This window comes from Lycium ferocissimum, chromosome 5 (genome assembly GCF_029784015.1).
Source record: "Lycium ferocissimum isolate CSIRO_LF1 chromosome 5, AGI_CSIRO_Lferr_CH_V1, whole genome shotgun sequence".
Lineage (NCBI taxonomy): Eukaryota > Viridiplantae > Streptophyta > Magnoliopsida > Solanales > Solanaceae > Lycium > Lycium ferocissimum.
In genome coordinates this window covers 74,901,308-74,914,146 of record NC_081346.1, presented here as the reverse complement: position 1 = coordinate 74,914,146, position 12,839 = coordinate 74,901,308, and the positions used below count along the sequence as shown (strand labels likewise).

Sequence of the window (12,839 nt, the reverse complement as noted above, 5' to 3'; positions counted from 1 at the left end):
TAGCTGTTTCCAGAAAGAATTATTTCGGCATTCATTAAAGCCTAGACGATATCTAATCCCGCAAACCCGACTGAAATCCTATCATTCTCAGATGGACAAAATCAGCGTTCAAGTATACTTTGAAAGACAAACAGTAGATCTTTACTTCCTTATGCTAATAGTTGCCAAAAACAGAAATTGGTAATGTTTGAGATATTAATCAAAACACATATTGCAGAAGACAAGTATGCTAACTCAAGATTGACATAAATTCTAGCTCAGATATTTTCCTAGGCCGAACAAAATCAACATATTTATATGCTCATAAACTATCAAAAAAAGAAATTATTTTTAAAAAGAAAAATCCAGGTGAGGAAAACAAACGACACAGTGTTCTGGGAAAGAGGAAAACAGGTTCAAAGAAAAATCACGCAAGATCAGTTTAAAGACAATGGGACAGCAACTGGGAGCATATTCAACTGCCCCAGTTCTCTCTTCAAACTTATAATGTATTGCTCTTTTCTTGTTTGCAAGCTATAACAACATCTAAGCATTTAAAAGACCCAAACAACTTCTAGAACAGGATAATCGACTAACACAACACACACACTTAAGTATACACTAAAGCATGTTAAACTACTCAACAAAACAGAGACAGGGGCGTTTTTTCTAATTCTGCTAGCATGTGAATCACAAACTGGATTGACGCAACAACATGCTAAATCATATATATAGCAGACTAGGCTAGCACATAATAATTAAGAGGGTAAAATGAAAGAGAACAGGGAAATCAAATTAACCTCCGTCTTATGAGTTTAGATTTAACATAAGTGGCAGCGGGATGAGGATTTATACTATGTTAGGACCAGCTTATGGACTGACATGGAGACATCAATGATACCATATTAATATAGCTTATACATATATACCAACTGTCAGGTTAACCAATTCCACATCCAAACTTGGAACAGGTTTGTCATACCCACACATAACCAACTGCTAAACTGGAAGTTAAACCAAACTAAACGTGAACAGCAAAATATTTCAACTTCTGAGCCGAGACTAAACTAATTAAAGCAGGAATATGCACAATGCTAGTAGGCTAAGTTAAGCTGAAATAAACCAGTCGGGATCACAAATAGGTATGAACACATAAACACATTTGATTAGATTAATAGTCTCTTCATTATACCAATCGATTACAGGCTGAGATCTAAAGAGACAACTAGAAAGAAGGACTATAAATCATACATCTAAAGCAAGAATACAAACTGATTGAGTGCTAATCATACAAGGATCAACAACAGAGCTCTAGAACTAGCAGTATTAGCCAAATCGCATGATGCCAAGACTGGCATACAACTAAACCCCATATTTAACTAAAATCTAAAACATGCTGATTACTCGAACTAAACATACAATTAACATTTAGCTAACGGAAACATTACAAAAATTAAAAAGGAGAGAGATTACCTTTCTTGGGTGCAGCGAAGTGGGGCTCGAGCTTCCGATCTACCTCGAAACACTACCAACTGATTCGGATTCGCTTAGATTCGAAACAACAGCAGGAACTAAAATGAGAATAAAAACAAAAATTGATTTCTATTTCGAATGGATATCAAACAATATTAAACTGATGGAGGCTTAATATTTCTAGGGAAATTTGAGGTGGCTGATAAGAACTTCAAAATTTTTTGGGGAATTTCCACGGCTAAAAAAAAGCTCCCCCTTTTCTGACTCCAAAAACGATTATTTATAGGGGAATTTCTAGGGTTTTGCTAGGGTTTTACCACTGAAAAATTGGGTGGGATTTTAAGTTGACCTCTTCAAATATGTCCTATGAAGAAGAGGACAAAACCCATTAAAAATCTGTACTCGAGAATCAATGAAACGGACGAAGGAGATGATTTTAAGTTCACAAACGGCCAAAACTTCATTAAATGGATTTCAAATCCAACAGAGGAAAATGACGATTCTTACCCTCAGTCAAACACTGATGAACATTAATTCTTTTCCCCAAATGGCCATGCATGGCCTGTAGAATCGAAAGAAGTCCTGCGATTTTCTATATATATCGAATGCGAGACGAGAGGGAGAGGGAAAGGGAAAGGCCGGACGATGTTTACACAGAAGGGGAAGGGACAATTTTTGTTCATGGCTAAAGGGAAACGGGGCTTTTGCCGAAGTGGGGAGGAAGAGAGACAGGGGAGAGGAGAGTAGAGAGAGAGAGGGGCGAGGCGAGAGAGGGAAAGAAGAGAGAGCGGCGGATCTGAAGAATAGAAGTGAACCCTAGTGGTTCACTATGTTGATTGAAGCAGGCCGGGTCGGGTTTCCGGGTTTTGGGCTGAGTTTAACGGGTTGGTGGACTGGATTAGTCCGAAAATGTTTATGGGCTGGCTGATTAAAATGGGCTGGTTTTAATGATTTGGCTTTTAGCCCAAATGGTTTTAGGATTTAAAATGGACTGCATTAATATAAAATATGTAATTATTGATGCTTAGATAAAAATGAAAATTATATTACGCCGCAACAACCGTACAATAATATTTTTAAAGTCAACAGTAAATAAACGCTATTATTTGATTTTGCGAAAACAAATGCGATGCGTGTGCATAATGCGGTAAAAATGCTGAAATGATTATAATGCAAATTATGATAATGCCGGTAATAAAATAATAATAATAATAATAATAATAATAATAATAATAATAATAATAATAATAATAATAATAATAATAATAATAATGAGGATGATAATAATTGTGGTGACAAAATAATAACAACTAGTAACGGCAAAAAATAATAAGACGCCGGTATTAATAGAAGCTAATAATTTTAGTAAAAAATATAGATAATTATTTCTTAAATTGCTGAAAATGTGAAATGTGAATAAGTATTTTGGGGAAGACGGGACAAAATCGGGTGTCAACACTTACATGCAAGCTTATAGAGCCAAGGAAAAGGCATTAAACATGTTACGAGGGGATCCAACTGAATCATACAATAAGTTACGACTACTTTTACATCCTGGAAAAGACATATCCGGGGTCAGTTGTTAGTTTGGAAAAAACAGCGGAAGACCATTTCTTGTATGCATTTGTATCATCGGAACCTTGTATTAGGGGATGGGAGTATTGTAGGCCTATAGTAGTTGTTGACGGCACCCATCTAAAATCAACTTACGAAGGAACTATGCTAATAGCAAGCACACTAGATCCAGGAGGTTTGTAATTTTTTTTTTATTTTATTTTATGCTTAAATTTCAATTATATATGACCGTATTGATTGCGTATAATTTTTATACAAAAACAGGTAGTATACTGCCACTAGCATATGCAATAGTTGATTCGGAGAATGATGCATCTTGGACATGGTTCTTTGAGAGATTTAGGATAGCTTTTGGTGAAAGGGAGAATATGTGCATTGTATCAGATAAACATGATAGTATATGGAAAGCTTCTGCATTAGTATATCCCGGGCTGACTCATTATGCATGTATTTGGCATTTGTGGAATAATTTACCTAAGGAATGCATGGGAAATAAAGAACGAGTCGAGAAACTATACTTTGCATTAGCTAAAGCATACACTCTTCAAGAATTTAGTGAACTCATGGGAAGGCTGGACACAATAGATAAGAATTTGAGTGTATACTTATTTGATAGTGGGTATCATAAATGGTCTCGGGTACATGCAACAGTGAAGAGGACATGGACGTTGACTTCTAACATTCTTTGAATCTATAAACAAGAAGATTGCCAAAGCTAGAGAATTTCCATCGTAAGTTAATGGATTACATGAGACAATTGATTGAAACTTGGAATGAAAAACACAGTGAAGAAGGGAGAAATACATTCACTGATCTTACTAATGAGTACAATGAAGCTTATGAGGATAACAAAGAATTATCACACCGCATGACTGTAAGTATTTAAACTGTATGAATAGGGTATGATTTATGTATTTATGTTGTATGTTTTTTGTTAAATTTCTGAATTTAAATTGTGAACCAACTTTTTTATGGTAGGTAAGGGCTTCCACTGAATTCCTACATACAAAGGATGAAGAGAGATGGTATGAAGAGATTTAGTGTGTGTCTTGAAGTAAGATTCGTAGTTGTGGAAGGTTTTAACTTGATGAGATACCATGTGGACATGCTTTGGTGCTATAATGTACGTGCACCAACATGGAGAGGACTCTTGCTCTCGCCTACTACAAGAATAAAAATTTCAAAGATACATATGCCATACCGGTGGAACCTCTTCCATGCGAGAGTACATGGGAGATACCATTTGATGTGTTGGAACAAATTGTTTTACCACCGTATTCTAAAAGACCTCCAGGGAGGCCATCGTTGAAGAGAATGAAACCATTTTATGAGGTGAAATTTAAGAGGGCAAAGATGACATGTAGCAAGTGTGGCATAGAGGGGCACAACAAGAAGACATGTAGCAATTTGCCCAAATGAAATTAAATAGCATATAGCCAATTTTCTTATTTTTTTACATTCACTGTTAGTAGACACTCATTACTTTATAAATTCTAAATTTATTTTGACGCTGCATTTTCTATATGAATATAGCTAGTATTTTTTATTTTATCTAACATTGTAATATGGCAACTTGCAAGAACTATTGGAATTTTTTTTATTTTATTTTTGTTCCATGTTGTTGTAGTAATAAACTTGTTTTTCAATGTAATTTGTTGGAGTTTTTTTTTTTTTTTTTTTTTTTTTTTTTTTTTTTTTTTTTTGCATATTTAGAGTATCAGATAATTCAATGAGTTAACTGTATGAAATTGCTTGACTATAAAATTTGTATCAAAACCAATGAAATATCATGGCATTCTATTTAACAACTCAATATTGTATAAATCTTCAATTGGTAGAAGTTTAGTTGTTTAGTGTATCAATATTGTATAGATAATGTATGAGGAGCTTTAGTTGGTATTAGTTTAGTTGTTTAGTGTATCAATATTGTATAAATAATGTATCACATAACATGTTTCATATAAAAGGAACGTGTTATGTTATTGAATGATCAAAATTCTTGTTAGTGTATCAATATTGTATAAATAATGTATGCACCATACATATATATCACGTTTCATTATGTATAAATCTTATATTGTTTAGTGTTTCAATAATGTATGAAAATGTAGTTGGTAGAATTTTATTTGTTTAATGTATCATTATTCTATAAATAATGTATGAAATATGTATGGAAATTGTATCATTAGTGTATACATTATTGTATAAATAATGTATGAAACATATGTATATATAATGTATGCAACATTATGTATGGATATTGTATCATTTAGTGTATCATTATTGTATAAATAACGTATGAATCACAACAAGTTTCATATATATATATATATATATATATATATGAAACACAACAAGTTTCATATCTTTTTACTATATCAATATAGTATAAATAATGTATGCAACATATATATATATATATATATATATATATATATATATATATATATATAACACGTTTCATGATGTATAAAATCTTATATTGTTTAGTGTATCAATAATGTATAAAACTTAAGTTGGTAGAATTTTATTTGTTTACTGTATCATTATTGTATAAATAATGTATGAAATATGTATGGATATTGTACATTTTATGTATTAGAAGATCAAATTTGGTTGATCATTGGTTTAATGTCGTTTATATACTTCATGTGAAAACATGTGTATATTATGAAATATATATATATACCGTATATTTTGTGTATTAGAGAACAAATATGGTGGATCATTGATTTAATGTTGGTTATATACTTTATGTGAAAACATTGTATATTAATATATTTAAAATTAAGAACTCGTATTAACATAACTACATTGGTAAACAAATTAAAAACTAATGATATAAGGTGTAAGAATAATAAAAGTATCATATTAAGCAAACTTAATTCACCAACAAAAACAGTCAACTACTTAGGCCAACACCAACAAAAATCATCTTTCTTACACCAACAAACTAATAACTAGTCACTAATTCTAAAAATTCTAAACTTTTCGTTTCAATCTCGGTAATTTCTCCCTTTCAGGTACTGGTTCCTTGCAAATTTTTGGACCACCCAATCTGCTGGTAACATTTCCTGTTACTTCACTCTCACTAATAGCTCCATCTGCCTGCTTTTTTCTTGCATAATCCCACAGCAGGGCACCATACCTCCGACGATGAAGAGCGGCATCAAAATCTTCTTCAGAAATTTCAAATACACCTTGGCTGATATATTCAGCAAATGCACATATGTATAACCCACAATCACTGTAAATACCCACAAACATAATGTATGAGTTAAATATTTAATATGTATGAACACTATTATAATATGTTAAAAACATTATATAAAGTAGAGATACATACTTAGACTCTGGATGTTGTTCTGGCAAATGATCCACAAAGACATATTCCAAAGGATCATCAAAGCTCTTCCCAACATATGCTGGTTCAGTTATCCAGTTTATGTCATTCCTTTTCCCATAAAATCCAGTGCAATTGAAAAAGAGAGGTATCATGGTGGCCAGCCTTTCAACAACTTCTCGAATTGAATTAGTATGCATAGCCCCACCCGGGAATGAATCATATACGTAGAGACACCTTCTTTTCATACATAAAACAACCAACACCCAATGGTATTCTTCGCTTATATTGACTGGGATGAGCACATTATCAACTCTATCCCAAGCAATATTTGCAATCAGTTTAAACCCACGAATAATTTTTGCCACATTATGATCAGCAGTAATAAAACGCTTATCATTTTTGTATTCCTTGTATTGCTTGTGGATAGCCTCAACCCACTTTATGAAAAAACAATCTGTTGTTGTGTATCTCACTGGGTTATTTGGACCATACTTTGCCTTTTTCCTCAAGTAATACATAATGACATCAACATGCTGAAAAAAGGATGTCAATTAAAATATAAGTGAGACATGGTAAAGTATTTCTGTTATTAAGTATTCAGTTTAACAGTCATATATCAGTTTTTATAATATACATACTAATATATGCACATTTCATACACATATGGATATCTCAAAACAACATTCCACACAAATTTCATACATATAAACGTCAAAATCATATAATCCACATAGCACTTGTGCCAACAATGGCCACACACATATCCTAATGCCATCTCAACATAAACTACCATTCTTGCAACACCCAAAAATTCAACTTGAAAGTATTTTTCATACAGCATATAAAAAATGAAAATAAACAAATCAGAAGTTTGGAGACAACATACCGAGTCTTCCCACGCTTTCCCAGTTTGAATGACATTGTAGAACCACTCCATTTTGTCAACTTTCTTAACTCCCAAATCATAAGGATTGACAATCTTGTTGTCCTTTAAAGTGTATGCTGAAATTCTGGAACGCAAAAACCATAAATGTTTGCAAGAGAAATAGTTAAATAAATAATATATTTTATACATACCTGTTCTTCCGTTTAGAGACTTTAGCATATACCCAAGATGTAAATTCATTGAGCAGTGCATCATCAACTTCGAATCCATTGTAATTTGCAAAAGGATGTTTTATGTTGAAATATATAGGTGATTTACCCGAGCTGCTGCCAGCTGAACTAAAACCAACATACGGAGATGATTTGTATTTTCCAGTCTTTCTGAGTCTTGGCTGTTGTTCAGGAGTGACATTGTTAGAATAGTAACTGTTTTCAATCGCAACAATCTGGGTCTCGCTATATGCAGGCAATTCAATGTCGTCTAGAGTAGGGGTTTTGGAGACAGAATTGCAGAAACTACCCATTTTATCAATTCCAACAACCACATCATCTAAAGAAGTATCTGCAAAATTCAAAATTTCAAAAAATTTAATACAATATATTTAATAAATCTTTAGAAACTGTATGAAACTAACAGTGTTAGCATCTATACAATTTATCATCTCCATCATGCACAATAAGTTCATGATTCAGACAAATCACAAGTCAAGCATGAATGTACATGAAAGCTATCAGGTAGTATTAACACATATACTATCAGATATATACATGAAAGTAAATGGAAAGCTACTGCATGAAACCCTCTGTCAAACAAATACATTTCAATGAACAGTGAAGTCCTTACCTAAATTAGGAACATGTTCAGTATGAATCATTGAGGCTTCTTGATGAAATAGACAATTATCACCGGCTCCATCAAACCCATCATGCACACCAACTACATTTTGCATCAATAATTATGTCCAGAAGTTAAATACTGAATTGATAATTAAATACTTTTTTTGCTACACTTTTTATACAGTTTTCATAGATGGATTTATGGGTGAGAAATATGATACATACTAAGATAATTAACACCAAATAGACTACACTCAAAAGATTGAGCTAAAACTCTATTTAGATCATACATTCATACAAAGTAATTTCAATTGTCATGTAATTAAAATGAAAAAGCCTAGAGAAATGATGCCAATATATTCTCTACTAAATAGAAGCTATGTTGATACACTTTATATATAGTTTTCATATATGATTTTTAGGATGTAAGTATGGCAGATTCTAAGAAATTTATATCAAGCAAAAGAATGACCTTGAATCTTCAATTCTTCTTGATCATGTAGACTCTTCAATGCTTCTAGATCATCTCGATCATTATCACATGCTTCACCAATTCCAGCATGCATAGCAGCTACACGTTTCATACAAAAATATGAATGATAATTAAGTTTAAAAAATATTAACTGAAAAAAAAAATTCATACACATTTTGATACATCTATGATATATCTATTTAAGGATGTGAAATATGGACATTAATATAATTTACTTGAAATTAAAGGATTACTTTGGGTCTTCAAATATCTTTGCCTGACTTGACCGGATATTGGCACACTTCCATCATGCCCACCAACCGCACCCTTAGCCGCTTGTTCATCAACCTCAGCTTGTATGTCATGATACTTGTCATTCTGGTCACCACTATAGGTTCTTTTTCCATCTACAACCTTAACACCTCCGGTACCCTGTATATTAATGTATGCTTTATTAATTTAAAATTGAATTGATAATATAGAGGAAACACCATCAAAGTTTTTTTTTTTTTTTTTTTTTTTTTAAAAAAAAACCTCATATTCATTATTTTCCGTCTGCCTGCCATGTAAGGACTTGATCTCTGTAAGTATGTCCAATATTGATTTATCCAAGTGTTGCTTCAACTGTTTAAAATCATCCTCTACCTGAAATAAGCAGTAAACAATAAATTTATGATCATTTGTTTATTTCAATAGAAAAAAAAATAATGAACTTTATAATTTATAATATCCGACAAATACCTTCTTCTGAAATAGTTTCAAATCTTCACGAACCTATAAAGAAGTAGAATACAATTAGTGACTGTGTTAACCGAATCATAATCATTCCATACCTTTTTAAAAAAAAAAAAAAAATAGTGAATTCGATACGTACATTTACAACCTCATTCTTCAATGCCTCAAACTCAGAACCATGTACAGATGGTGTATCACTTGTGGTAGTACGTGGTCGTGGCACATCAGGTAACTCAGTGAGAAGTGGCAATTCATCGTTTGCTGGTGTGATGTTGGAAAAAACCACCTAACAAAAACAAAAAATTACACGTGTATTCATACATGTTAGCAAGTCTATTAAAACATTCAGATTTAAAACGTGTATTAAAAGTGAATGAAAAATGTATGTATGATGTTGAAAGTGTTCTTGTTTACCTGATTCCCATAAGTTTTGAACATCCCCCTCTTCAGATAGTCAAAGTACAATATATCTTGGGATGTTTGCCAATTAAGAATACGAGGAATGTGGTTTCGAATACGAGTAGCAACAAAAGGATCAACCTTCGAGCAACATTCATAAAACCAAACCTGCAAAGCAAGTGGAAAGCCCCCAACCCTATAATACGATGGATCACCACTCAATTGGTGACTAACAGAAGCAAGTGTTTCATTAAAACAATCGTTTCCCCAAGGATAGTTCCTATATTCACCACTCTCAACTAAGTCAAAGTGCAGCCTAGATACGTAAGATTTGGAAGGCTCAGTTGAGAATAGGAATGTGCTAATAAAATACAAAATGGAGATTTTTACAAGATCATCATCACCCACACAAATGCTTCCTTCATAAAAACTTATCAACTCACTCTTTAGTACTCTTTGTTGATTGGGAAAGTAACTATTCATTAACCTATTTGGTGAATTATGGTCCGGAACAAATTCACTCGGCATGCCGCATTTCAAACCACTGATAATGGCAAACTCTCTTATCCCAAAATAGAGCTCTTCTCCATTCAACTTGATGATAAACATATCATCTCTATCATTATCAGTCTCCGCATACATCAAGCTGCGAATGAGTTGTGGGTGAACCTTGATATTCGGTAAATCAAGAAAATATCCAAATGGGGACTCCCTAAACATCTGCAATTGCTTCTTAGACTTTAATCGCGACTTTATATGCTCAATAGCTTTGATGTTGGTGTAAGTACAAAATCTCGTTTGCACCTTCTTTACCTAAATATATAATAAATAACAAATTACTAAACAAACTCGAAACTATGAGAAAATCTGATACACTGAAAAGGTCTTAGAATAGTAGCATTTTATTCCTTTTCATAGGCATGTTATTCGACTCAGAATTAAGAATATCGATGCATAACTTTCCAAGAAACAATTAAATAATACACAATTAAGCTTAGAACTTTATATTTATTTAAAGATTACAACAGTGAATGTATTTTAAATGTGTATGAAAAGAATATGTATTACCACAAGAGAACAAATACTGAAAATATATAAAAATTATGTTTGTTATATATGGCTCAAGTATATATACAAAAAAAATACCTAAATTATACAACATTGATACACAAATAATAAAACCCAAGTTTAAAAATGAAACATACCATTTACTATACACAATTCATACCAATTATTTTGCCCACAAACAACAATTAAAGTATATGTATTTTAAGCTTAGTACAGTATATGTATTTTAAGCTTATAACAGTGAATGTATTATTGGTGTATAAAAAGTGTATGTATTAACCACAGATGAACAATATACTCAAAAAATATAACAAAATTATGTCTATCATATATGGCTCAGGTTTATATACAATAAAAATACCTAAATTATACAACATTCATACACCAATAATAAAACCCAAATATAAACATAAGACATACCATTTTCTATCCAAATTTCATACCAGTTAATTTGAACATAAACAACAATTAAAGTAATAAATACTTGCTTTTTACCTTCAATTTCGGTTTTGCACGGTTTCTCTTTGATGTTTGACCTTTTTTAACCTCTTTTTGTAAAACAATATGAACCTCATTTTCTTTCTTTGGATTTGATGCTTTACCACTGTCAACCTTATTTTTCTTAGAAGAAGGAGAAGCGATTTCATATTCAAAATCGAATCGAAGCGATTTCGTTTGACATTCCAAGCGAAATTTCTTTCCCCTTCCGTTTGCCTTTGCTTCGTGTAACCATTTTTTGTTGAACTACCTTGGGGGTAACAATAAGTTGTTTTCCATCTTCCTTAACAGGAGATTGAGTGAATGCATGCAAGTCGAAAGATGGATCCGGACCAATCTTCGGGCTGGAAGAAGCAAAAAGCCTATTGATTTTAGGAGTTGGAGTCCCCATTTGAAGCTTTTTACTATGTGCTTCAAACAAGAAAGACGAATAAACAAAAAAAAAAAACAATGTGAGTTGTAGAAGATTTGATATCAGCAAAGAAACAACGAAACTAGTGTATAATTTTTCATCTGCAAGGTGAAATCGATATTTACTAGGAACAAAATTAAATTTTGATTTTTAATAATTTTTTTTAAAACTCAGTATAAAATGGAAGAGAGGGAGTTTGAGAGGGAGTTTGTGTGTGAGAGAGAGAGAGACAAAAAAGACCTTTTTGATAAATGTGAAAAACTGATCGTATGAGAGAGATTATCTTTTTGATAAGTGTAAAAACTGATCGTATCTTACAATAAAGTCAAAAATTTTAAATAACAAGTGGTATTATTATTCTTTCCTTATTAAAATAAAATCAAGGCACTACACATTAAACTAAAATCGGAAAAAGTATATGTAGTAATTAAAATTGTATATTTTGTAAATAAGGAAAAGTATTAATATAATTTATAATATTTAACATGTTCTTTCAAGTGGTATTATTGAGAATGGAGGTAGGGGTGGGTGTTGATGGCAGGGGGAGGGTTTAGGGAAAACAAGCTTCATAAGTGGCATTCCACGCTCGTTGTCTCTGCTCCCTACTCCCACTATTTTCCTAATTTTTAAGAAACGTAATTACTTTTGCCAAAAAAATATTTTGACCAACCTATATGAGAAAAATAGAACACACTCATAATGATTAATCTTTTCTTCACTTTTTTATTTTGTTTTGTACTTGAGTATTATCAAATGACCAATAGAGAGTGATACTCTGTCTCTATTCCATTGACAGAATATATAACTTTTGCCCTATCAGGTTCATTTTATCTGTTGTAGCTGGTAATTTATCTTATTTTCAAGCTTATAAATTTGACATTTTATGAAGAATTACTTGTAATCTTTTGAGTAACCTGATAATGTGAGAGTTTATTTACACCATCGATATATAAGTTAAACTCATTGTTAAACACTGATGTTAGTCCAACTATAATAAATACATTTCTAGTCATGAGGTTGATGACTAAAAATGTCTAGTAAAACTATTCATGTATTTAAGTGGGAAAAAAATGTCATACCATCCTTTGTAGGTTGTATATGGTTCATAGAGCTTGCTGAAATGCTTCAAATATTCCACTTTCCTTTTAAATCGCTTTTGA

General features: G+C 32.0%; 3 protein-coding genes across 3 annotated transcripts in view; all 3 read right to left on the bottom strand.

Moving 5' to 3' along the window:
* The window catches only part of LOC132057464 (fatty acyl-CoA reductase 2, chloroplastic-like), an 89,962-nt gene that overhangs the window by 67,426 nt on the left and 9,697 nt on the right, over window positions 1-12,839 (bottom strand). The window lies entirely within an intron of this gene.
* On the bottom strand, window positions 5,860-8,974 carry LOC132058590 (uncharacterized). The gene is made up of 7 exons (XM_059451048.1): window positions 8,845-8,974; window positions 8,568-8,666; window positions 8,103-8,195; window positions 7,451-7,820; window positions 7,260-7,383; window positions 6,374-6,906; window positions 5,860-6,274 (listed from the first exon to the last, which is right to left on the bottom strand). The coding sequence occupies exons 1-7, from the start codon at window positions 8,972-8,974 to the stop codon at window positions 6,010-6,012; spliced, it is 1,614 nt and encodes a 537-aa protein (XP_059307031.1). The 3' UTR covers window positions 5,860-6,009.
* On the bottom strand, window positions 9,090-11,898 carry LOC132058589 (uncharacterized). Its single transcript, XM_059451047.1, has 5 exons — window positions 11,265-11,898; window positions 9,717-10,514; window positions 9,442-9,588; window positions 9,309-9,341; window positions 9,090-9,212 (listed from the first exon to the last, which is right to left on the bottom strand). Exons 2-5 carry the CDS (start codon window positions 10,419-10,421, stop codon window positions 9,090-9,092), a joined length of 1,008 nt encoding a protein of 335 aa, XP_059307030.1. The 5' UTR covers window positions 10,422-10,514; window positions 11,265-11,898.